Source organism: Hylobates moloch, unplaced genomic scaffold, assembly GCF_009828535.3.
Source record: "Hylobates moloch isolate HMO894 unplaced genomic scaffold, HMol_V3 SCAFFOLD_9, whole genome shotgun sequence".
Taxonomy (NCBI): Eukaryota; Metazoa; Chordata; class Mammalia; order Primates; family Hylobatidae; genus Hylobates; species Hylobates moloch.
Window position 1 is genome coordinate 54086787 of NW_026652284.1, and position 27688 is coordinate 54114474.

General features: G+C 38.0%; 1 protein-coding gene across 12 annotated transcripts in view; it reads right to left on the reverse strand.

Annotated features, from left to right (window-relative positions):
* STAU2 (staufen double-stranded RNA binding protein 2) overlaps nt 1-27688 on the reverse strand; it is a 337228-nt gene that overhangs the window by 303951 nt on the left and 5589 nt on the right. For 2 of the 12 annotated variants that reach the window (XM_058444331.1, XM_058444334.1), the window contains exons 1-2: nt 24259-25609; nt 22798-22863 (exon numbers count right to left, since the gene is read on the reverse strand). The exons of 1 other annotated variant lie outside the window; for it this stretch is intronic. Coding sequence is in view for 3 of the 11 variants with exons in the window: in XM_058444330.1 (XP_058300313.1) it covers nt 22798-22815 (18 nt within the window). In the remaining 8 variants the exon portion in view is untranslated. Of the gene's footprint in view, nt 1-22797; nt 22864-24258; nt 25615-25686; nt 25784-25913; nt 26792-27688 lie in introns of those variants that run through there. 9 more of the 12 variants (XM_058444329.1, XM_032759849.2, XM_032759847.2 and 6 more) reach the window with 9 other exon arrangements.

A 27688-nucleotide genomic window follows, 5' to 3' on the forward strand; every position in this document is an offset into this window, starting at 1 on the left:
AAAGAAAGAAAAATTCAAATTCCAGTGATATATAATTTTCCCCTATTAGACTGATAAAGATTTTTTATCGCTTCTCGGCCTTTTGGCTAAGATCAAGTGTAGACTGATAAAGATTTTTTTAAATAATCATTTAAGTATTAACAAGTATGTGGGGAAAATGGGTGAGAATTCTGTTGGTGCAAATACAAATTAGTACAAAATTTTTGATGGGCAACATTGATTAAAGTTTCAATTGTACCTATCTTTAAAACAGCAATTATTAATCTGAGGATTCATACTACAGGAAGACATTTGCAATGATAATCTGGAAAACAAGACTATAATAGCAAAAACTATAAACAAGATAAATATTATTATTTACCAAAAATTGGTTAAACTACATGAATTACACAGCTTTGAAAAGAGAAAGAGGTACAGAGCTTATGAACCGACATGGGAAAACTTTGCAAACTGGTGAATGACAAAAGTTACAGCAGCTTACTGTGTGATCGTACATTTATCTTCTTTTTTTTTTTTTTTTTTTTTGAGACGGAGTCTCGCTCTGTCGCCCAGGCTACAGTGCAGTGGCGCAATCTCGGCTCACTGCAAGCTCCGCCTCCCAAGTTCAAGTGATTCTCCTGCCTCAGCCTCCCGAGTAGCTGGGATTACAGGCATGCGCCACCACGCCCAGCTATTTTTTTTTTTTGAGACAAGAGTCTCACTCTGTCACCAAGGCTGGAGTGCAGTGGCGTGATCTTGGCTCACTGCAAGCTCCGCCTCCCAGGTTCGTGCCATTCTCCTGCCTCAGCCTCCCGAGTAGTTGGGACTACAGGCGCCCGCCACCACGCCCAGCTAATTTTTTGTATGCTTAGTAGAGACGGGGTTTCTCCATGTTGGTCAAGCCACTCTCGAACTCCTGACCCCACATGATCCACCCGCCTCGGCCTCCCAAAATGCTGGGATTACAGGCATGAGCCACTGCGCCCAGCCAGAGTAAGTTCTTTCTAGTCTTGACAGTGCCACCATGGTCCTGAAAAACAGAAAAATAATGCTCAAGGATCTGATTCAAAGCAGGCCATGTTGTGCCTCCATCTCCAACTTTTCCAATGAAGCTATCTAGAGATTTAAACAGGACAAAAATACAGTGTGTCCTTATCAGTATTTAGTTTGGTCAGTCTTCTTAACTTCAGTCATTCTAAATATGTGTATAATGATACCTCGTGATTTTAATTTGCATCTCCCTAATGAATATTGTTAATTAACTTTTTTCATTTGCTTATATGTCATCTGTATCTCCTGTGGTGAAGTGTCTGAATATTTTACCACTTTTGATTTTTTTTTCTTATTGCTGAATTTGAAGAGTTCTTCACACATCCTACATACAAGTTATTGATTAGACATATGCTTGGTAAAGATTTTCTTCTAGGCCAGGCACAGTGGCTCACGCCTGTAATCCCAGCACTTTGGGAGGCTGAGGCAGGTGGATCGTTTTAGGTCAGGAGTTCAAAACCAGTCTGGGCAACATGGTGAAACCCCATCTCTATTAAAAATACAAAAGTAGTGCCTGTGATCCCACCTACTCAGGAGGCTGAGGCACAAGAATCACTTGAGCCCAAGAGGTGAGGGGCTGCAGTGAGCCAAGATGGTACCACTGTACTCTAGCCTGGGGAAAAGAGCAAGACTGTCTCCAAAAAAAAAATAAAGTAGTAGGAAAAAGACGAATTGCTAACAATGTTGGAGCAAATGGACAGTCATCTTAGAAAATAATAAAGGGGAATCACTACGAAACAAATAAAAATTTTTTTCCCAAACTGTGGCTTTCCTCTTTATTCTCTTACCAGTGTCTTTTAAAGAGCAGATTTTAATAGTCTAATTTATCAATTTTTATAGTTTGTACTTTTAATGTATATCTAAGAAATTATTACCTAACTGAGGTCTAAAAATTGTTTTCTCCTGTTTTCTTCCACGAACATTATAGTTTTAGGTTTTACATTTAAGTCCAGAAGCCATTTTGAGTTAGTTTTTGTATACAGTGCAAGGTATGAATCCATTTTTTGTATATCAATATCCAATTGTTTCCAAATGTGGAAAAGGCTACATTTCTCCCACTACATTGCCTTTATGCCTTTGTCAAAATTATTAGTTATCTACATATAATTATTTCTGGACGACCAATTCTGTTTTCACTGATCTATTTGTCTTTTTTGTTGTTGTTGTTGTTGTTGTTGTTGTTGTTGTTTTGAGACGGAGTCTCGCTCTGTCGCCCAGGCTGGAGTGCAGTGGCGCGATCTCGGCTCACTGCAACCTCCGCCTCCTGGGTTCAAGCAATTCTCCAGCGTATTTACCTATTTTTATGCCAAACTATTTTACAGCTTTGTAATTCTTGAAATTAGGTAGTGTTGGCTCCCACACTGTTCTTTTTCACAGTTGTTTAAATTTCCATATGAATTTTAGAATCACCCCGTGCACTTCTATAAAAAAGCCTGCAAAGATTGAAATATAAGTCTCTTAAATCTACAGAGTAATTTGGTGAAAATCAACATTTTAACAAAGTTGAGTATTCTAACCCATGAACAGGATATACAGTCACTTCCCATTATTGAGATAATAATATGTCAATGACAGTTACGTGAATTAGCAATTACAGAGCCATTGCTCCCAGGGGAACTAAAGTATTAGGTTCTTGCAAGCTTCTGGTGACATTTTTGTGAACTGATCATATGTCATGTTTTATGTGTTTCTGTTTAAAGACTTCTTGTTTAGTATGTATTACTAATATATGTTACTGATTCATTAACATTGAACTCACGTCCAGTAGTACTGTTTAACTCCTGCCTGAATAAAGCTTATCTAATACACATATTTTCTCCGTAAGGCATATTAGAGCCTCCTGGTACTTAGAAACACTATATGGCACTTAAACATTACACTTTAAACATTTTAAACATCAAAATAACCAACAGAGAGCAAAAACATGCAAAAAATGCAGCACTAAATAAACAAAGGGCCACTTGCTTACAGTATGAAACCCAAAATAAGAAAGCAGAGCATTGTCAGCCGGGCACGGTGGCTCACGCCTGTAATCCCAGCACTTTGGGAGGCCGAGGCGGGCGGATCATGAGGTCAGGAGATGGAGACCATCCTGGCTAACACAGTGAAACCCCGTTTCTACTAAAAATACAAAAAATTAGCCGGGTGAGGTGACGGGCGCCTGTAGTCCCAGCTACTTGGGAGGCTGAGGCAGGAGAATGGCGTGAACCCCAGGGTGAGGAACCTGCCGTGAGATCGCGCCACTGCACTCCAGCCTGGGCGACAGCAAGACTCTGTCTCAAAAAAAAAAAAAAGAAAGAAGGCAGAGCATTGTCTTGTTTGATCCCAGCTGGGTATGTGTGCATTGAGTGATTCAAAATGTTTTGCCCCTGCAAGTGTCTGAGAATGACCACAAAAGCACTGCAAGTATTGGTTTTGGGGTTACAAATAAAAATTAGTGAGTACGACAATTCCCAGGTAAAGAATCTATGAGTAATGAGAATCAACTGTATCTTATTTAGGTATCCTTTAATTTCTTGCAGCAGTATTTTGTAGTTCTCATTTTCTTTAACATATTTTGTTAGACTTATCCCTAAGTAGTTCATATTTTTGATGCTTTTGAAAATGCTACTCTTTTATTTTCATTTATGATTGTTCTCTGCTAATGTATAGAAACACAACTGGTTTTTGCATACTGCTCTTCTATCCTGCAACTCTGCTATACTAATTCATTAGTTCTAGTAGGATTCCATCAGATTTTTACATAGACAATCAGGTCATCTGTGAATAAGGACAGTTTTATTCATTTCTTTCCAATCTGAATACCATGTATTTCCTTCTCTTGCATGATGGCATGGGCTAGAACCTCCATGGCAACGTCAAACAGAACTGGTTAAAGTGGACATCCCGTCTTCTTTTTTTAAAAAAAGTGTCCAGTTTTGGCCGGGTGCGGTGGCTCGCGCCTGTAATCCCAGCACTTTGGGAGGCCAAGGCGGGTGGATCACAAGGTCAGGAGATCAAGACCATCCTGGCTAACCTGGTGAAACCCTGTCTCTACTAAAAAAATACAAAAAAATTAGCCAGACATAATAGCGGGTGCCTGTAGTCCCAGCTACTAGGGAGGCTGAGGCAGGAGAATGGTGTGAACTCACAAGGCAGAGCTTTCAGTGAGCCGAGATCGTGCCACTCCAGCCTGGGTGACAGAGCAAGACTCTGTCTCAAAAAAAAAAAAAAAGTGTCCAGTTTTTCACCAATAAGTACAAGGTCAGCTAATAAGGTTTTTCATAGAAGCACATTAGCAGACTGGGAAAGTTCGCTTCCACTCCTAGTTTGCTGAGAGTCTTTATGATACTGAATATTAGATTTTTATCAAATGATTTTTCTGCATCTATTGAGATGACCACGTGATTTTTGCTTTTTAGTTCATTAATATGGTAAATTACACTACTGATTTTTTTGAACATTAAACCAACCCCACATTCCTGGGACAAACCCCACATGGTCATGACATATCATCCTTTTAATAAACTGTTCAATTAGATTTGCTGAAACTTTTAGATTTTTGCAATTATATTTATGAGACATACTGGTCTGTAATTTCCTTAAAATGTATTTGTCTGATTCTGGTATCCCAGTAATGCTGGCATCATGAGCCTTGTAAAAAATTCCTTCCACTTCAATATTTTTAAAAGCATATAAAATTGATATTATTTTTTCCTTAACTCATATAATTCACCAGTGAAACTATCCGGACCTAGAGTTTTCTTTTTAAGTAGACTTTTACTACAATTTTTATTTCTTTAACATATAAAAAGCTACTCAGGGCCAGGCATGATAGCTCATGTCTGTAATCCTACCACTTCAGGCCAAAGCAAGAGGATCACTTGAGCCTAGGAGTTGGAGACCAGTCAGTGCAACATGGTGAAACCTTATCTCTACAAAAATTAAAAATAAAAAAATTAGCCAGGCATGGTAGCACATGCCTGAAGTCCCAGCTAGGAGGCTGAAGTGGGAAGATCACTTGAGGTCAAGGCCACAGTGAGCTATCATCAGACCACTGCTCTCCAGCCTGGGCGACGGAGTGAGACCCTGTCTCAAAAAAAAAAAAAAAAAGCTATTCACGTTATCCATTTTCTTCTTCCTTTGGGATTAATTTGCTCTTCTTTTTCTAGTCTCTTAAGATGGAAGCTAAAGTCAAATATTTGAGTTCATTCTTCTTTCAAAATATATACATTTGGAGCTATAAATTTCTCCCTAAATATTGTTTTAGCAATATCTTCTAATGTTGTATTGCTGTTGTCATTTAGTTTAAAATACTTTCTAATTTACCTTTCCTTCTTTCTTTTTAAACCATAGATTACTTATATTTTTTAATTTCCAAATATTTAGAGATTTCCCAAGAATCTTTCTGTTAATGATTCCTAATTCCACTGTAATCAGATACAATTTTTTAATGACTTGAATCCTTTTGAATTCATTTAAGACTTGTTTCATGGCCAGGCACCGTGGCTCACGCATGTAATCCTAGGAGTTTGGGAGGCAGAGGCAGGAGGATCACGGGAACCCAGGAGTTCTAGACCAGCCTGGGCAACACAGTAAGATCCCAACACTAAAAAAAAAAAAAAAATAGAATATTAGCTGAGTGTGGTGGCACACATTTATAGTCCTAGATACTCGGGGAGCTGAAATGGGAGGATTGTTTGAGCCCAGGAGGTCAAGGCTGCAGTGAGCCATGGTGGCACCACTTCACTACAGCGTGAACAAAGCAAAACCCCACCTCCAAAAAAAAAAAAAAAAGAGTGCTTTATGGCCCAAAATATGGTTTATCATTGCAAATGTTTTGGATAAACTTGTGAACAAATATGTATTCTACTCTTTTTAGGTAGAGTGTTCTATGAATGCAATCAGGTCAAGTTGGTTAGCAGTTATTCAAGTCTACTATTATCTTTGATGATTTTCTGTCCACTTCTATCAATTATTGACAGGGGTTACTAAAATCTCCAATTATGACTGGATTTCTCAATTTCTCCTTGCATTTCTATTAGTTTTTGTTTCATGTGTTTTGAAGCTCTGTTGTTAGGTGCATAAACATGTAACATCATTATGTCCTCTTAACTGACCTCTTTACCATCGTAAATGAAATGACCTTCTTTATCCCTGGAAATATTCCTTGCTCTGAAATAGACTTTAATATTAATATAGCCGCTCCAAGTTACTTTTGACTAGGTTACCATATTATGTCTTTTCCCATTCTTTTACTTTTAACCTGTTTGTTTATAAACTATTTCTCGTAGGCAAGCATATAGTTGGATCTTGCTTTTATATCCAATCTGACAAATTCAGCCTTTAAATTGGAGTGTTTAGACTATTTACATTTAGTGTGATTATTCACATGGTTAGGTTTGATTCTATCATCTTGCTATTTATTTTATATTTGTCCCATTTGGTGTTTGTTCCTTTTTTCTTCTTTTTTGACTTCTGTTGAATTATTTTGTGTGACTCCATTTTATCTCATTTTTATTGGCTTATTAGTTGTAACTCTCTATTTTGCTATTTTAGGGGCTACTCTAGAGTTTACAGTATACATTTTTAACTTACCACAGTCTATCTTCCAGTGATATTATCACCTCACACACAGCCAAAGAATCTTATAACAGTATACCTCCATTTCTCCCTGCCTGCCTTTTAGCTATTGTTATCATGCATTTTACTTTTAGGTAAGTTATAAACCCCACAACAGCTTATTGATATTTTTGCTTTAAGCAGTCAGTTATCTTTTAAGGAGATTTAACTAATAAGAAAAAAAACTTATGTATTTACCCAAGTAGTTACCATTTCTAGTGTTCTTTCTTCCAGGTAACTCCATATTTGCATCATTTTCCTGCTGTGTGAAGAATTGCTTTTAATTTTTCTTCCAGAGGGGAAATGTTAGCAATAAATTCTTTCTGCTTCTGTGTTGTAAACATCTTTATCTCATTTTTATTTTAGAAACATATTTTTGTCAGATACAGAATTATAGATTGACATTTTTCATCTTTCAGTACTTTAAAGATGCTTCCCCAGTTTGTTTGCTTATATCGTTTCTGATAAATCTATTAAGATAATCATCTTTATCTTTCTTCCTCTTCACACAAAATGACCATATCTTTTTCTCTGACTGCTTTTCAGATTTTCTCTTTATCATTTGCTTTCAACAATTTGATTATAATGTACAATAAGTCCTCACTTAACACCATCAATAGGTTCTTGGAAGCTGCAACTTCAAGTGAAACAAAGTAGAACAGAACCAATTTTACCATGGTCCAATCAATATAAACAAGTGTTAAGTTCCTCCAGTGTATTTCTAGTTACAAAAACATCACCAAACTTCTAAATAAATACCAAAACACTTCTAATATTAAACAATGAAATGAATGTGAGCTACACATACACTTAAGAAAGATTGATAAAAACAAGTAAGATAATTATTTACCCAATTCTTCTAGTTCAGGGTCACAGGTGGTCAGAGCGTATCCTAGCCGCTCAGGGCACAAGGCAGAAACCAGCCTTAGGATGCTATTCCATACTAGAGTGCACACACACACACACACACACACACTACTCCATACTAGAGTGCACACACACCCCCGACTAACTCATACTGGAACAATCTAGAGAAACCAATTAACCTAATGTGCACATCTTTGGCAATCTAGAGAAGCCAATTAACCTAATCTCACATTTCCCTAATGTGGGAGGGAACTGAAGTCCCAGAGAAAACCCATGCAGACATGGGAAGAACATGCAAACATCACACCAATACCGGCCCCAGCCAGGAATCAATTCTTTTTCTCTCATCAACATTATGACAAAACGATGTTGAAAGAAACACTATACCTTGGTGTAGTTTTACATTTCTTATACTTAAAACTCTTTCAACTTCTTTATCTGTAGGTTTATGGCTTAAGTCTAAAACATTTTTGGCCATTATTTCTTAAAATATATTCTTCTGTATATTATGTCCCTTGAGAACTACAATTATTCATCTATTTGGCTGCTTGAGTGTCCCACAGCTCACTGACTTTTTTTTCTTTTTTCTCTATGCTTCATTCTGGATGGTTTCTATTGCTCTGCCTTCAAGTTCATTCATAATTTTTTCTGCAATGTCTAATTTACCATTAATCTCATACCGTATATTTTTCATCTCAGTTGTAGTTTTCATCATTGTACATTTGATATGGGTCTTTTTGTCTCTTCTGTATCTCTAACTTTTTGAATACATGGAATATAGTTATAATGTTTTAATGCCCTCTGCTAATTCTATCATCTGTGTCAGTTCTGTGTCAATTTTGATTGATGAGTCTCATAATTATGGGTCGTATTTCATGCTTCTTTGCATACATGGTAATCTTTAACTGAATGACATACCTTGTTAATTTCACCTTGCTATATGACTCCTATAAATCTTTTTGGACTTTGCCCAGGGATACAGTTGAGTAATTTGGAAATAGTTTGTTCTTTTCAAGTCTTGCTTTTATAATTTACTAGTTTGCTCCACAGCAGCAACATCTTCTCAACTCAGAGTCTGCCAGACTCCACATCTCAGTTTCTACTCTCTATGTCACATCCTGGAAAATCTCTCAGTGCAGTAGGCCTGGGGCAACTGTAGGACTCACCTTGTTTGTTTCTTCTCTCTCAAGAATCACTGACCTGAATGTCTTAATCATTGTTTCTACATATTTTGTTTTTTTGGAGAAGAGGGGTAGGATTGTTTCAAGAGGACAGTAAACACGATCCTTGTTACACCACATGGACCAGATCCAAAAGTCCCCATCCATCCTTTTTATTTAATCTGTATCTACTTAAAATGAGTTTCTTGTAAACATCATAAATATACAGTCCCTGACTTACGACGGTTCACCTTATGATTCAACTTTACCATAGTGACAAAGTGATATGCACTCAGTAGAAACCATACTGAAGTACCTATACAAGCATTCTATTTTTCACTCTCAGTATCACATTTAATAAATTATAATTAGATACTTAACACTTTATTATAAAATAGGATGTATGTTAGATGATTTTGCCCAACTGTAGGCTAACTTAAGTGTTCTGAGCACATTTAAGGTAGGCTAGGCTAAGCTATGATGTTCAGTAGGTTGTGTGTGTGTGTGTGTGTGTGTGTGTATATTTTTTTTTTTTTTCTGAGTCAAAGTCCCACTCTGTCACCCAGACTAGAATGCAATGAAGACTATAACTTACTGCAGCCTTGACCTCCTGGGCTCAAGCAATCCTCGCACTTCAGCCTCCCAAGTAGCTAGGACTACAGGTGCACACCACCACATTCAGCTAATTTTTGTATTTTTTGTAGAGATGGGTTTTCACCATGTTGTCCAGGCTGGTCTTGAACTCCTAGGTTCAAATTATCTGCCAGCCTTGGCCTCCCCAAGTGCTGGGATATAGGCATGAGCCACCATGCCCAGTTAATTACGTGTATGAAATACATTTTTGACTTTCAATATTTTCATCGTACAATGGATTTATCAGGACCTAACACCATCATAAGTCAAGGAGCATCTGTACTTGAGTCTTGCTTTTCTACACAATCTGACAATCTTTGCCTTTTAAATTGAGCATTTAAGTCATTTACATTTATTATAATTGTCAATATTACTAGATTTATATCTACTGTTTTGCTATGTTTTTGTCCTGTTATTTGTTCCTTTCTTCATCTTTATCTATCTTCTTTTAGACTGATTATTTTTAGTATCCATTTTATATCCTACATAGGCTTACTATTTTTATTTTGCCGTATAGGAATTGTTCTAAAACATACACAGCCTACCTTCAAATATCATTCCACTTCATGTATGATATAAGCACCTAAAAATTCTATACTTCCCTTTCCCTTATCCCATTCTTTATGCTACTGACATCAATTAATTTCTATGTATAAGCCCTCAAGGCATTGTTAGTATTTTTGTTTTAGTCAATTATCTTTTTAAAAGTTAAAAATGGGCCAGGCATGGTGGCTCACACCTGTAATCCCAACACTTTGGGAGGCCAAGGTGGGCGGATCACTTGAGGTCAGGAGTTCAAGACCAGCCTGGCCAACATGGCAAAACCCCATCTCTACTAAAAATAAAAAAATTAACCGAGCATAGTGGCTCATGCCTGTAATCCCAGCCCTTTGGGAGGCCAAGGCAGGTGAACCATTTGAGTCCAGGAGTTGGGAGACCAACCTGAGCAACATGGCAAAACCCCTTCTCAATAAAATATATAAAAATTGGCCGGGTATAGTGGTGCATGTCTGTAGTCCCGGCTACTTGAGAGGCTGAGGTGGGAGGACTGTTTCAGCCTGGGAGGTCGAGGCTGCAGTGAGCCATCATCATGCCACTGCACTCCAGCCTGGGAAACCTGTCTCAAGACCTGTCTCAACAACAACAACAACAAAATTTTTACTTCAATACCACCAATTTTCAGCTATTTGATTATGATGTGCGTGGTTAGGTTTTTTTTTTTAATATTTCTTCTACTTTAGGTTGACTTCTTACCATCATCTACAGGTTTATAGTTTCTACGAAACAGAAAACAGAGGTTTAAAGTCATTATTTCTTAATGTCATTTGCAGCAACCTGGATGGAACTGGAGACTTATTCTAACTGAAATAACTCTGGCATGGAAAACCAAACATCATATATTCTCACTCATAAGTGGGAGCTAAGCTTGTGAGGATGTAAAGGTATAAGAATGATACAATGGACTTTGGGGACTTGGGGAAAGGGTGAAAGTGGTATGAGGTATAAAAGACTACACACTGAGTACAGTGTACACTGCTTGGGTGATGGGTGCACCAAAGTCTCAGAAATCACCACTAAAGAACTTATTCATGTAACCAAACACCACCTGTTCCCCAAAAACTGTTGAAATAAAAAATAAATAAAGTCATTATTTCTTATAATATTTTCTGTTGCCCCTCCCTTCTCCTAGGATTCTAATTACACATGTCTTAGACCACTCGGTATTTCCCACAGCTCACTGATGCTGTTTTCTTCTTTAGTCCTTCCACCCTGTGCTTCATTTTGGATAGTCACTATTGTTATCTATTCAAGCCCACTGATGTGTGTCTTATCTGCTATTAATCCCATCCAATATATATTTTATTTCAGATACTGCATTCTTCATCTCTATTTTTATATCATCTATGTATTTCCACATCATCTTTCTGTTTTCCCCTTGCGTCTTGAACATTTAGAGCATATTAGTAGCAACTGTTTCTATATCTTTGTCTGCTAAATCATCTTTATCATTTCTGGGTCTGTTTCTTTTCAAGAAATTTTTAAATCCCGACTATGGGTCATATTTTCGTTCTTCTTTGTAAGCATTTTAATATTTTATTGAGGTAAAATTGACATAATATCTAATTAATCCATTCAAAGTGAACACTCAGCTGGGCATGGCAGCTCACTCCTGTAATCCCAGCACTTTGGGAGGCCGAGGCAGGTGGATCACTTGAGTCAAGAGTTCAAGACCAGCCTGGCCAACATGGTGAAACCCCGTCTCTATTAAAAATACAAAGTTTAGCTGGGCGTGGCAGTAGGTGCCTGTAATCCCAGCTGCTGGGGAGGCCGAGGCAGGAGAATCCCTTGAACCCGGGAGGCGGAGGTTGCAGTGAGCTGAGATCACACCACTGCACTCCAGACTGAGCAGCTGGGAAACTTACTACGGCTCAAAAAAATAAATAAATAAAAAATAAAGTGAACATTCCAGTGGTATTTAGTCCACTCACAGTGTTGTACAACTACCACCTATACCTAGTTCCAAAACACTGTTATGACCCCAAAAGGGAATTCAACACCCATTAGGCAGTTGCTTCTCATTCACCCTTAACCCCAGGCCCTGGCAAGCAACAATCTGCATTCTGTCTCATAGATTACCTATTGTGAATATTTGACATAAATGGATCATACAATATGTGACCATTTGTGTGTGTCTTCTTTCACTTAATATGTTTTCTAGGTTCATCTGCATCGTAGTATGTATCTGTACTTCATTTCTTTACTGCTAGACATTATTTTATGGAATGTAGACTACTACAATTTGTTTACTCATTCATCATTCATCCACTGATGGACATTTGGGTTGTTTCCACCATTTAGCTATTGTAAATAGTGCTGCTATGAACACGTGTGGTCATGTATTTGTTTGAGTACCTGCTTTCAATTCTCTGGGGTATATACCTAGGAGTGGAATTGCTGGGTCATATGACAAGTCTATGTGTTCCTTTGAGGAATTGTCAGACTCTTTTTTCCACAAAGGCTGAACCATTTAACACTCCCACCAGCAACATACAAGCGTTCCAGTTTCTCCACATCATCCTCAAAACTAGTTACTGCCCATCTTTTGATTCTGGCCATCCTAGTAGGTGTGAAGTGGTGTATCACTGTGGTTTTCGTTTGCATCTCCCTGATCACTAATGATGCTGAGTATTAACGATGTGTTTATCTTCTTAGAGTAACTGTCTATTCCAAGTCCTTTGCCCATTTTTTAGTTGAGCTTTTTTTTTGCTGTTGAGTTGTAAGTTTTTGTTCTTGTATTTTGACCATTGGTCCATTATGAGTTAATGTTTATACATGGCATGAAGTAGGGGTCCAACTTTATTGTTTTGCATGTGCATCTCCAGGGGTCCCCAAACCATTTGAAGAGATTATTCTTTCCCCACTGAATCATCCTGGCATGTTTGTTAAAAATCAATTGCCTACAGATATGTTAATTCTGGACTCTCAATTCTATTAGTCTATACATCTATCCTTATGCCAGTACCACACTATTTTGATCATTGTAGCTTTGCAGTAAGTTTCAAATTGGGAAATATGAGTCCTCTGGCTTTATTCTTCTTTTTCAAGACTGTTTTGGCTATTTGGATCTGCTGCAATTCCATATGAATATGAGGATCAGCTTTCCAACTTTTGCAAAAAAAAAAAGGCCAATGGAATTTTGATAGAGATTGCATTGAATCTGGAGATTGCTTTGGACAGTATTGCCATCCTAACGGCAATGTAAAGTCTTCCAATTCATGAACACAAAATGTCTTTCCACTTATTTAGGTCTTCTTTATTTCAACATGTTTTGTAGTTTATAGTGCACAAGTCTTTCATAAGCAAGTCAACTCCTTTAGGCTTTTGGATGCCATTATAAATGCAATCTTTTTAAATTTCTTTTTGGATTGTTCATTGCGAGTATACAGAAACACAAATGTTTTTTGTGTGTTACCTTGTACCTACAACTTTGCTCAAGTTATTTATTAGCTTTAGTGGAGGTTTTTCTGGATTCTTTGGGATTTTCTATATATAGGATCATGTCATCTGCAAACAGAGACAGTTTTATTTCTTCCTTCCAAATCTGTATGTCTTTGTTTCTTTTTCTTGTCACACTGCTCTGGCTATAACTTCCACTACAACTTGAATAACTGTGGTGAGAATGGGTATCCATGCCTTGTTCCTGATCATAAGGGCAAGGATTTCAGTCTTTTACTATTGAGTTGGATGTTAGCTGTGGGTTTTTTCATAAACACTGAATGTTGAAGAAATGTTAAAAAAAAAAAAGTTCCCTACTATTCCTAATTTTGAGCGTTTCTATCACGAACAGCTGTTGAATTTTGTCAGCTGCCTATTGTATCAATTGAAACAATCATGTGGGGGTTTTCCCTGCTTCATTCTATTAATGTGTTGTACTACACCACCCTTGCATTCCTGGGAATAAGTCCCACTTGGCCATGGTGCATATTCCTTTAAATATGCTGCTAGATTCAGTTTGCTAGTATTTTGTTGAAGATTTTTGCATCTGTATTAATAAGGAATATTGATCTGTAATTTTTGCATTATGTCTTTGTTTGGCTTTGGTATCAGGGTAATAACACTGGCCTCAAAGAGTGAGTTAGGAAGTATTCTTACTCTCTCCTCTCCAATTTTTTGGAAGAGTATGAGAGCGATTCTCATACTCTTTAAATATTTAAATATTTGGTATTCTTTAAATATTTGGTAGAATCCACCAGAGAAGCAATATGGTACTGGACTTTTGATTGGGAGTTTTTGTTTTGTTTTGAGATAGGTTCTCACTCTATCACCCAGGTTGGAGTGCAATGGCATAATCATGGATCACTGCAGTCTCAACCTCCCAGGCTCAAGTAATCTTAGTTTGGGAGGTTTTTTAACTAATTCAATCTGTTCACTTGTAAGTCTGTTATATTTTCTATTTCTTCCTGAGTCAGTTTTAGTAACGTGTATTTCTAAAACTGTGTCCATTTCATGTAGGTTATCTAATCTGTGCATAAAATTGCTCATAGTATTCTCTTTAATCCTTTTTGTTTAAGGTCAGCAGTAATGTCCCCACACTCACGTCTAGTTTTAGTTATACCTATCTGTGTTTTTTCTTTGTCAGTCTAGCAAAAGGTTTGTAAATTTCATTGATCTTTTCAAAGAATCAAACTTTTGGTTTCACTAATTCTCTATATTATTTTCCTATTCTCTATTTCATTCATCGCCACTCTAATCTTTATTTACTTCCTTTTTTCTGGTAGCTTTGCATTTTCTAGTTTCTTTAAAATGTAAAGTAAGATTATTTATTTGAGGTCTTTCTTATTCTTTAATGTAGATGTTTATTGCTAATAATTTCCCTCTCAGGACTGTTTTCACTGCATCATTTAAGTCACACATATGTTTCCATTTTAATTTATTTCCAAGTATTCTCTAATTCCCACATATTTGTAAATTTCCATATATTTGTAAATTTTCCAGTATTCCTTCTGTTAATGATTACTAACTTCATTCCACTATGACTGGAGAAGATACATAGCATGATTTCAATCTTTTTAAATTTACTGAAACTTGTTTTGTGGCCTAATACAGCCTGGAGAATATTTCATGTATACTTTAAAAGAATATATATTTTGGTAGGGTGCAGTGGCTCACGCATATAATCCCCGCACTTTGGGAGGCCAAGGAGGGTGGATCACCTGAGGTCAGGAGTCTGAGACCAGCCTGGCCAACACGGCAAAACCCCATCTCTACTAAAAATACAAAAATTAGCTGGGTGTGGTAGTAGACACCTGTAATCCTAGCTACTCAGGAGGCTGAAGCAGGAGAATTACTTGAACCCTGGAGGCGGAGGCTGCAGTGAGCCAAGATGGAGACATTGCACTCCAGCCTGGGTAACAGAGCAAGACTCTGTCTTTCAAAAAAAACAAGACAAAAAAAAAAAAAAGAATACATATTTTGCTGTTGCTGAATTTTCTGTGTACGTCTGTTAGGTCTAGTTGATTTATACTGTTGTTCAGGTCCTCTAGTTCCTTACTGATATTCTGTCTAGATGTTCTATCCATTGCTAACGTCAAAGCAAGCATTTTTTGACTGAATGACAAAAACTAAATTTTACATTGTTGGGTTCTGAATTTTGTTGTATTCCTCTAAATAGTGTTCTGGTGCAGTTAAGTTACTTGGAATCATTTGGAGCCTTCTGAGGACTCTTCCCAGTGCCCCATGTATTCTACGACATCCTTTACTCTGCATAGTAGGAATACGACTATTTGAAGCCTTATGTGAACTCTGGAAATTGTTTTTCTTAGTGCTTTCCAAGTGTTTTTTTCTCTGGCCTCAGGTAGGGCCTGTCAAGCATCTATGAAATCAGAACTCAGCAAAAGACTCCAGGAGAACCCTCTGGAGATCTCCAAAATGCATGCTCACTTGTTTATGCTCTCTTGCTTTTTAGTGTATGCCTCCCCAACGCCAATCCCAACCCCCTTAGTTCTTTTTTCTCTGGTACTCTGCCCTGTAATTCTAATCGCCTTGATCTTCCCAAATTTTTATCTTTGTCTTTTTATCTCAGTAGGACTGCTGGGCTCTGTTTTGGTTCCTCCACACCTTGCACTGCAGCCAATAAACTGCCTCTAGGCTCTGCAGTAAGCTGTTACAATTGAAGGGCTTTACCCTCACTTGTTCCTATTCTCTCAGGGATCACAGTCTGGTGCTGCCTGTCATCAATGTCTAAAAGCTATTGTTTATATATTTTATAAATTCTCAAGTTATTTAAAGAGGAAGAGTAGATTTTTGCTACATAACAAATTACCTCCAATTTTGTGGCTTTAAAAATCAAGCATTGGCCAGGCATGGTGACCCGCATCTGTAATTCCAGCACTTTGGGAGGCCGAGGCAGGAGGATCACCTGAGGTCAGGAATTTGAGACCAGCCTGCCCAACATGATGAAACCTCATCTCTACTAAAAATACAAAAATTAGCCAGGTGTGGTGGTGCACGTCTGTAGTCCCAACTACTCAGGAGGCTGAGGCAGGAGAATCACCTGAACCTGGGAGGCAGAGGTTGTAGTGAGCTAAGATTGTACCACTGCACTCTAGCCTCGGTGACAGACCAAGACTTCAACTCAAAAAAAGCTAAAAAAAATTTAAAAACAAACAAAACAAGCATTTCTTTTTTTCACACAGTTTCTGAGGGTTGGCAATGAGGGAACAGCTTAGATGGGTAGTTCTGGCTCAGGATCTCTCATGAGGTTGCAGTCAAGATGTCAGCAGGACAGATGTTTAGGACTGGAAGCTTGACTAAAGCTGGGACATCTGCTTCCAAGAAGGCTCATCCACATGCTGTTGGCTAGAGAGGCCTCAGTTCCTTGTTGGCTGTTGGCAGGAGACCTCAGTTTCCCACAGCATGGGCCTCCCCATCGGGCCATTCACAACATGGCAGCTAACTATTCTCAGAGTGAGTAATCCAAGGTTGGGGGTAGTGAGGGGAAGGAGGCGGAGCCACATTTGTATTATAAATAACCTATCCTAAGAAATGATCCATCACTTCTGTTACGTTCTATTGGTTCCACAGATAAACCTCAATATAATGTGTATGGGGATTACACCATGGTGTAAATATCGGGATGCAGGGATCATTGGGGGCCGTCTTGGAAGCTGGCTACACATAAAATAAATCCAGTTCCCATTATACCAGCATACGGGAAAGTAGAAGTCTTTCTTATACATTTTAACCTCCTTATGTTTACTATTTTTCTTATCCCCTAACTATAGGCTATATCCTACGGCTACAAGAGACATGAGCAGATTACAGATCTCCACACCCAGTCTTGGAAAGAAAAGTAACTACTACTAAGTAGAAGCAACTTTTAAGAGAAAAGAATAGAGTTCCTGGTGCTTGTGGCAAGAAGCAGGAGGACCTCGAAGCCAATCTGGGCTTGAGAAAATGGTTCATTCCCCCAAATACTTCACTCAATGATCTACCTAAATGTGTGCCGTCTGCCCTCCTTTCCCACCAATTTCCAGAGTCAGGCAGCAATAGCCAACAGCAATATTAATAGTCAAATTAATAGCAGTAGTACGAGGACCAATGCTAAGCATTTTGCCTTTGTTATCTCAGTTACTCCTCACAACAAACCTCTAAGATAGCTGTCATTATTCCTTAAACTCTAGACTTTGTTTCTTAGTAATCATACTCTGGTCTTACACTATCCAGTGTAATAAAAACTTTTTTTTTTTTTTAATAACACCTGGCTCCCTCTTGCCCTACAGGGTTCTGCTACTCCTTTGACACGGAAAAATTCTGTCTTGTCCTGCCTGTCATCCCTTCCACCTCAGTTAGGCCTTAAAGCTTCCTCTTAGCTTCCATGTTCCCAACATCTACTACCAAACCTCACTAAAAAGAACCACCAGACTATTTTGATCCCTGTAAATTCCCAGTTGCTAGGCTCTCCCAATACTACAACTGCCTAATATAGACTTTTCCAATTCCTTAGGACACACTGACCTGTCAAGTCTACCTCACCAGCTAATCTCCAAAACTTGGCCCTACTTCAGCTACTCATTTAAAAATATTATTCACAGCATGTATCTTCGTAATTTACATTTGCTGTAGCTTACTGTTAAAATGAGTTCCTTTTCCCGGGGGACCTACAATTAATGATCAGGGAGAAAGGCCCAAAATATACCATACTCATACATATTATGGTACCCCAGAAACCAGTACACTCCTGTTGGTTATCTGTTGAATAATGAGTGAAAAGTATAAAGTAATGACTATAAATACTAACTCAGAAAATTATCAGGGGGCATAATCCAAAGAAAGTTATTTACAAATAGAAAGAAATAGATGATAGTAGACATACATAAGCAATCCACAAAAGGCAAAACATGAAAGAACAAGAAATATTTAAATATTATAGAAACACAAAATAAAATACCACCTCTTGTCAGACAGATTAGCAAAGACTGAAATTTTGTCAAGGAAGTAAGGAAACAGGTAGATACACCTCTGGCAGATATAATTTTGTCTTTTTGGGAGCTATACACCAAATATCTTTAAAATCCACATACATCTTTGACTAGCATTTCCATTTCTAATAATTAATTCTAAGAAAATAATTGGACAAAGAGATGTATATTAAAAAAATTTACTATGGCACTAACTACAATATAAAAATCTGTCCAATAATAAGGGCTTGGTTAAATTTTAGTACATCCAAACTAAGAATTATTATTAAATCACTTCAAAACATTGCATATTGTATAATCCCAGTTTTTAAAATAACATATATTCACATAAAAACATACCTGCATAGAAAAAAAATCTAGAAGTATACACCCCAAAATGTTACCCGTGATTATCTCTGTAAAAGAAGTGGAATTTTTTGTGATTTTTTTTGTTTGTTTTTCAAGGTTTTGTTTTTTGTTTGTTTTTTTTTTTGCTTATCACACCTAATTTTCTACAGTAAGCATAAGTTGCACATGGATAGTAACACACATTCTTAAAAGGCAAAAACAACAACTATGATCACAATTTAAAGGTAGAAAAGTGCTATTACCTTAACAGAACATGGAACATCCATGTTCCATGATAATAGCAAAGTTAGGCAAAGTTAATATCAAATAACCTGGTATTCAATAGCCTAGTTTTTAATTAGTTTTAGTAACACACATGGAAGAATCTGTTATGAATAAAAAACCATGTAGGCCGGGTGCGGTGGCTCACACCTGAAATCCCAGCACTTTGACAGGCCAAGGCAGGCAGATCACGAGGTCAGAAGTTCGAGACCAGCCTGACCAACATGGTGAAACTCCGTCTCTACTAAGAATACAAAAATTAGTCGGGCGTGGTGGCGTGCGCTTGTGATCCCAGCTACTCAAGAGGCCGAGGCAGGAGAATTGCTTGAACCCGGAAGGCGGAGGATGCAGTGAGCCAAGATCATGCCACTGCACTCCAGCATGGGCAACAGAGTGAGACTCCATGTCAAAAAATAAAAATAAAAAAGCATCCAATTCAGGTATTTTAAGAAAACAAAACACTTCCCAAATAAAAATGTAGTACTAATCCTAGAGACAATGTTGAAAATCACATAGTAAAAATCTCAACTGTTTCAAGCTGAGAATCAACTTAAGTCCCCTTTGCATGCCTAGGGTCTCATTCTGTTACCCAGGCTGGAGTGCAGTGGTATAATCACAGTTCACTGCAGCCTCAACCTCCCAGGCTCAAGTGATCCTCCACCCCAGCCTCCCAAGTAGCTGAGACTACAGGCATGTGTCACCATATCTAACTTTTTTTTATTTTTTGTAGAGACAGGGTCCTACTATGTTGCCCGAGCTGGTCTCAAAATCCTGGGCTCAAGCAACCCTCCCGCTTCAGCCTCCCAAAGTGCTGGGATTACAGGCATGGGCCACCACACTGGGCCCCTTTACACATTTACCTTGAGAACCCTCACTGGTATGAGAAAGTGGTTGCCAAGAAAGTAAGATTCAAAAATCACTCATGAGTTTAAGAATTCAACTCTATGTTTAGCTGAAGAGAATCTTTATCTCAGACTTGAACAGTCTAGGGGATGACAGTTATAGTCAGTAACAAGAAGGGCGGTCTCTTAGATTGTTCTAGGAATACACTTCTGTTAAGATTGAGCATCCCAAATCCAAAAATCTGAAATCCAAAATCTCCAAGATTTCAAACTTCTTTTGTACCAACATAATGCTCAAAGGAAATGCTCACTGGAGCATTTTGGATTTTGGATATTTGGATTAGGGATGCTCAACCTGTAGGCAAAATTCCAAAATCTAAAAAAATCTGAAATCCAAAACACTTCCGGTGCCAAGCATTTTGGATAAGTAATACTCAACCTGTAAAATTTAAGTATGTATATCTCCAGGCACTGTGTACAATTTCTAGCCAACATCCAGGGAATTGCTTGTGGCCATGTAGAGAATTGCCTAGGAACTGTTTGCAATGCCTGACTCAACGTGACCTACAACATAGCCAGTTAGTAAATCCTCATTAGGACTAATCCATAAACTATAATTTTCAATGAAGTTAGCTAGCATAAAATGGTCATTTCCAAATGTCTGTGGCAGAAGATGAAAAATTATTTTAATGGTAACCAAATAATTAATGGCAGGTATCCATAGAAAGTTATTTAGTGGCAACTTCACACCTATAACAGTTTGCAAATAAGGTCTCATAATGCTTCCACTGGGATTTGAGAGCAGCTGTGAGGAAACAGGAAGCACTAAGTGCAGGACAGCTCTACGATTTCTTTAAATTATTAGTAATGTTTTTAATTAAAGTAATTTTTGTTGCACAAGGAAAGTTTCTAGCAGAGGAGCAAACCAAATAACAACTTTACATGAGGGAGAGTTAGTTGCATTTGTGTAACACAAGCAGCATATAACACCAAAACTGACAACATAATTATGTGGTTATTGTTGAAAAATAAGTATCTCCTTGCTTTAGTGACAACTCTAGCACCATTCATAGATTCATACACCCAACAAATAAATGTATGAAAACTATTTACACTGTTTATTCTAGGACCTGGGGATATAAGAGTAAACAAGAAAAGTCACTGTCTGTCTTCATGAAACATACTGTCTAACAAGGGAGACAGATGTTACAACAAATAATTACATATTTGACTATAACTACAAATGTCATGTTATTAAACTAAAGAGCAAGGTGCTATGACAGCATATAGTAGGACTGCAGTCAAGCAAGCCAAACCCAGGGAAGGGGAAGAGAGGTCCAGGCAGAGGAAATCTGTGCAAATCCCTGCAGCCAGAACAACCTTATCCAATCTAGGAACTAAAACAGTCCAGTATAACTGAAGCATTGAGATTATTTCTTGGGCACACATTAAGTCTAAGATGTATAAAGACATCGAAGAGATCAAGGTGGTAAATGCTACAGGAGTTTGGAGGTCAGGAAAAAAGGTCTAGACCAGGTATAAACTTAGAAGTCATTAGCTTAGAGATGGCATGGGATGCACAGGAACCAGAGATTTCTTTGGCAAGGTGAGCAGGACTATATATCAGAAGGCAGGGGGTCAAGATTACTTTCTTTTTTTTTGGAATGGAGTCTCACTCTGTTGCCCAGGCTGGAGTGCAGTGGTGTGATCTCAGCTCACTGCAACCTCCGCCTCCTGGGTTCAAGCAATTCTCCTGCCTCAGCCTCCCGAGTAGCTGGGATTACAGGTGTGCACCACCACGACCAGCTGATTTTTTTGTATTTTTAGTAGAGATAGGGTTTCACCATGTTGGCCAGGTTGGTCTTGATCTCCTGAACTCAGGTGATCTACCTGCCTTGGCCTCCCAAAGTGCTGGGTGGGATGACAGGTGTGAGCGACCACGCCTGGCCAAGATTACTTTTCCTTTTTTTTTTTTTTTTTTGAGACGGAGTCTCACTCTTTTTGCCCAGGGTGGAGTGCAATGGCATGATCTTGGCTCACCACAACCTCCACCTCCCGGGTTCAAGTGATTCTCCTGCCTCAGCCTCCCGAGTAGCTGGGATGACAGGTATGTGCTACCATGCCTGGCTAATTTTGTATTTTTTAGTAGAGACGGTTTCTCCATGTTAGCCAGGCTGGTCTCGGACTCCCGACCTCAGGTGGTCTGCCCGCCTTGGCCTCCCAAAGTGCTGGGATTACAGGCGTGTGCCACCGTGCCCAGTTGATTACTTTCTTAATCACAGGGCGAAAAAAAAGTTTAATTACTTCTCTCTTGATTTGCAATCAAAAGAAATAAAAGTATTTTGTTTCTTTCCTTTTTTTTTTTGTTTGTTTGTTTTTAAGAGACAGGGTCTTACTATGTTACCCAGTCTGGTTCAAACTCCTGGGCTCAAGAGATCCTCCCACCTCACCTCCCAAAGTGCTGGGACTGCAGGTGTGAGCCATCCAGCCTGGCCAAAAGTATTTTCTAACACTACAGTTATGATACAATGTTCTATTTAATCGGGAAAGGTAAAATTAAGTGTATAAAGTTCTTGGAGAAATGTCAAGAACTAAGAAAAACACTTCTTTCAGTGAGTCTAAAGTATTATATGCTGTAGTTTATCAGGGCACTTCCTTCTAGTGTTTTTCAGTGCCCTGGAAAGTGAACCTTTTTTTTTTTTTAAAAAAAACAAATACAACTACTTCACAAGATTTGTCACTAAAAATGCTTTGAGTCTGCAGAACTGCCACCTACTGAAGCTATATCATGATCATAAGCATTCTGAACACATTAACAAGTCCTAAAGGGATGTGACATCAAGAAGAACAGACAAACCTTCTGCCTTGCACAACCAGAAGTTATCAACTTTCAGAAGATCATTCTAATCCTTAAACAACCTGCCCTACACAGCCTCCAATGATGACTATACAGTAGGTAACTGCTTTAAAAAGTGATGAGTCAGGTTATAGTTATAGAAAAGCTGAGTTAAAATGTTCCACAATTTACAGCCAAAGCACCATGTAAGCATGAAAAATGCCTTAACACAAACTCACCTGATTTATTTGAAGCATGTTAAGACAATATTGACCAAACTGCTGTATCCCTCACGGCTCCAAAAACTGGAAAACGAAAATGAAGAAATAAAATTCAACTTAGCTGATAACCTCAATGACTGGTATTTTAAACACATGCCCTTGATCAAAATCAAATATAAAATGTAATTTATCCAGATCTCCATAGAACTTTCTATGATGATAAAAATGTTCTGTACTTGCACTGTCCAATCTGGTAGTCATTAGCCACATGTGGCTACTGAGCACTTGAAATGTGGCTAGAGCAATGAAGAAAATAAATGTTTAATTTTCTTTCATGTTCACTTAAATCACTACGTCACTAGTAGCCACCATACTGGACAGTACAGATCTGAACAAAGCTCCTTCTGCTTCTAGACTTCTAAGACAATCCCAACAAAAGTGAAGCTGTTAAAAATAAATCTGAGAGTTTCAGGTTAATATTTAATGTATACTTCCCTTTTTGCAGTCCTGTTTTAAACAGCTTTGTTCCCATCTTCTATATGATAAATTAATCCTAAAGAAGATGCAACACCACAAGTATTCTCTTAGATGGTATAGAAAAGAGCATATAGTACAATTATCTTGCTGAATATTTTCTTTTTCTCCATCATTTTGTCTGTTATCATCAGTATAAAAATAGTATCCATATTAAAATTTCAGGCTGGGTGTGGTAATCCGGGAGGCCAAGGTGGGTGGATCATTTGAGTCCAGGAGTTCGGGACCAGCCTGGTCAACATGGTGAAAACCCTGCCTCTACTAAAAATACAAAAATTAGCCGGGCATGGTGGCGTGCGCCTGTAATCTCAGCTACTCAGGAGGCTGAGGCAGGAGAATCACTTGAACCCAGGAGGCAGAGGTTGCAGTGAGCTAAGATCGCACCATTGCACTCCAGCCTGGGCGACAGAGCGAGACTCCATCTCAAGAAAAAAAAAAAAAATTTAATTTAAAAACAGATGCCAGTGAAGGGCAGGAAAGTCCAAATTATAAACAAATCATGGGATCTTGTAACGAAAAAAAGTCTATATAAAATATAAATTATGTACAGACCTCTCCCCTAAAAATTATCTACAAAGCAACAACACAATTGTGATACACAGCAAAAGGCCTGTATCTAATCACTTGTGTAGAAACTTTTATGCTGTTAAATTTTAATATTGAACTTTCCCTTAGAAGCAAATGTTTTTTAAGTACACACATACATACACAAATACACACTCATATTTGGCTACCATTTTTTCAAGATGACAAACTACAGTCCATTCAAAATGACTTTGAAAACTTTAATATTTTTCTTACAATAGTGTCCTCAGCATCTGCATCTATTTTTATTTATTTTCTAATTTCTTTCACATTTCCTATGAGAACGGGATGCTGTATAAAGAGCACACAGCCTGGGTATTGGTGAATTTGAGTTTTAGTCAAAGTTCTTCAGGAGATTACCTTCTGAGCCTTGGTCAAATTACTTTGTGTATCTTTGAGTTCTTCTTTTTCTGTCTTCTTTTTTTTTCTTCAGTCTTTAAAAAGTAAGCTAAAGTCGTTGTGGTAGGCAGCCTCTAACAAATAGAATATAGCAGAAATAATGAGATACCACTTCCGAGATTAGGTTATAAAAATTCTTAGGTGTCACCTTCTCTCACTCATTTGTTCAGAGGGAGGCAGATGCCAAACTGTGGTGCCCTTTGGAGAGGCCCATATGGCAAAAGAACTGAGAAAAGCCTCTGGCCAATAGCCAGCAAAAACTGATTTCTTCAGTCCAAGAGCCCCAGGAAACTGAACCCTGCAAGAGCCACATGAATGAGTTCGGAAACAGATCTTCCACCAGTAGAGCTTCGAGATGTGACTGTAACCCCAACTGATAGCTTCACTACCACCTCTTTTATGAGCCACAGGCACCCAGCTAAGCTGCACCCAGATTTCTAACCCACAGAAACTGTAAGATAATGTTTGTTGTCTTAAGTCCTTAAATTCTGGTGCAATGTGCTATGCAACAATAAATAAGACTATCCTGTCCAACTCTATAATTCAATACTCCCATGGTGCTTTAGGTATTAGTTAATATTTGGATAGGCAAAAAAAAAAATAAAATCCCTGTTCAACATGAGCAAATGAGTAACATTAGAACTTCAAAGTGGCAAATTATAAAACTTAAACATTTACATTTTCAATTCAAAAAATGAGATTATTAACAAGTGTAGCATTAGTCATATGGTGTTAAAATACACCCGCTTTCAATAGGAATGGAGTATCTCATTAAAAAAATACACTAGCTATAACTTAAAATACAAACACAACCAATCATCTTTTTTTTAACTGAAAACAGTTCATTTAAAAAGTAAAGTGTGAATAACCACTAAAGCATCTCAGTGATTTAGTGTCCCTTGCTTTCTAGAATTTAACATTACTGGTCGGGTGCAGTGGCTCACGCTTGTAATCTCAGCACTCTGGGAGGCTGAGGTAGGGGGATCACCTGAGGTTAGGAGTTCAAGACCAGCTTGGCCAACGTGGTGAAACCCTGTCTCTACTAAAAATACAAAAATTAGCTGGGCATGGTAACACACGCCTGTAATCCCGGGAGGCTGAGGCAGAAGAAACGCTTGAACCCGGGAGGCCAAGGTTGCAGTGAGCCAAGATCATGCCACTGCACTCCAGCCCGGGTGACAGAGCAAGACTTCGTCTCAAAAAAAAAAAAAAAAAATTAACATTATTAAGCATTCACCAACTTTGAAAAACTCCATTTTGTCTTTATTAGTATAAGTTTCTAAAGTTACAAATGCTCATCTACAGATCTCTATGTATTTCTTCAATATTAGAGGCTGATAACACTGGTAGCTGATTCCAAGAAGCAAGCACAGTAAGATACTGGGGTACCTTTTTGAAAGTTCTAATCTTCTTTCTTTTTTCCTTTTTTTTTTTTGAGACGGAGTCTCGCCCTGTCACCCAGACTGGAGTGCAACAGCTCAATCTCAGCTCACTGCAACCTCCACCTCCCAGGCTCAAGTGATTCTTCTGCCTCAGCCTCCCCAGTAGCTGGGGATACAGGTACACACCACCATGCCTGGCTAATTTTTGTATTTTTTGTAGAGACAGGGTTTCACCATGTTGGCCAGGCTGGTCTCGAACTCCTGGCCTCGGGTGATCCATCTGCCTTGGCCTCCCAAAGTGCCAAGATTGCAGGTGTGAGCCACCGCACCCGGCCCGAAAGGTCTAGTCTTCTGACACAGAAAAGATATTCCATGAAGTAACAAAAAATAAAACTTTACGAACATAAAATTAACCATACGATTTAAATATTCTGTAAGCCTTTTCTTCACAATATAAATAGCTGTATAAATTAATACATATGAAACTAATGTCTATAACCACTCTGTAATTGGCTAACATTCTGAAAATTATACTTTTTTAAGCAAACCAGTTATATTAGATTTACATCAATTTAAAAATTTTAATTTGTAATTATACCATGGACAATTCAGAACGTTCACAGTGGCACGTCTTTAAGACTGTTTCTACTTTAAAGACATGCCCAGTCTACTGTCATATATTTTAAACAATTTGCTAAAATATCAAGACATATCAATAAAATGCAGAGCAGTTTTATACTACCTACGGTTTCATAAAATCCACCTCCTCAGCTGGGTGTGTTGGCTCACGCCTGTAATCCCAGCACTTTTGGAGGCTGAGGCGGACGGATCACCTGAGGTCAGGAGTTCGAGACTAGCCTGGCCAACACGGCAAAACCATCTCTACTAAAAATACAAAAATTAGCCAGGCATGGTGACATGCACCTGTACTCCCAGCTACTCAGGAGGCTGAGGCAGGAGAATCACTTGAACCCAGGAGGCAGAGGCTGCAGCGAGCGGAGATCATGCCACTGCACTCTAGCCTGGGTGACAGAGTAAGACTCCATCTCAAAAAAAAAAAAAAATTTAAAAAAAAATCCACCTCCTCTATCAAAAAAGTTTCCAGCTACAGTTGATTCCAATTACAACTAAGTGCTTTTACAGAAATGTATCCACGTGTCCCAAAAATGCCCTATCTGGTCAGGCATATGAAGACAGGCAATTCTAGATTCCAAACTACTAAATGAAAACAAGCAGGATAGTTTATAGGGAGACGGCTGGGGAAGACATGATGCTCATGAAGAATGGTCCAACCTGTAACTGCAATGTACTGCTGATATAAGTCATATTTTAATTATGAATTACATTTTGCCCATTTGAGAAATTAAAAGCTGTACAAAAATCTATATAATCCCCAATAATTAAACTGTTTTATAAAATGGCACTGTTATTAAATATGTATAAATTTTTTATATCAGCACCCATCCTACAGTTGATAGGCAATTCTCACTCAAATGTCTTATTTGACAACACGAAAAGCAAAAAAAATTTACTATCCCTACTCTTAGACTACAAACTGCTACAAAACTATCAATTCAATGCTTATTACTCTAAAAAAGATATAGGGTCCTTTAAAGAGCTTTTTAAAATGTTTTTCATTTTGATTTTTTAAAGTAGGTACCCAAAAACACTGTTTTTATGTAAGGAAAACAGAAGTCTTACACCACAAACTATTCTAGTGGAAAACTCTAAATATCACAGGCCAGAAAAAAAAAAAAAGGAAACTAACATTTATCAGACACCAATTGTATATGCTAGGTGCCAAATTTTGCCATTTTTACATCAACTCATTTAATCCTCATCATCTTGGGATGTAGGCATTATCTCCATTTTTCGAGGTTGGATTATTTGAGTACAGTCACACTGCTAGGTTTGGAACAGTTCATTCTGGCCCAAAGTCCTCTTTTCTTCACTATACACCAAATTATAAAAGACTTGCCTTCTTTTTAAAAAAAATTTTTTTTTTTTTT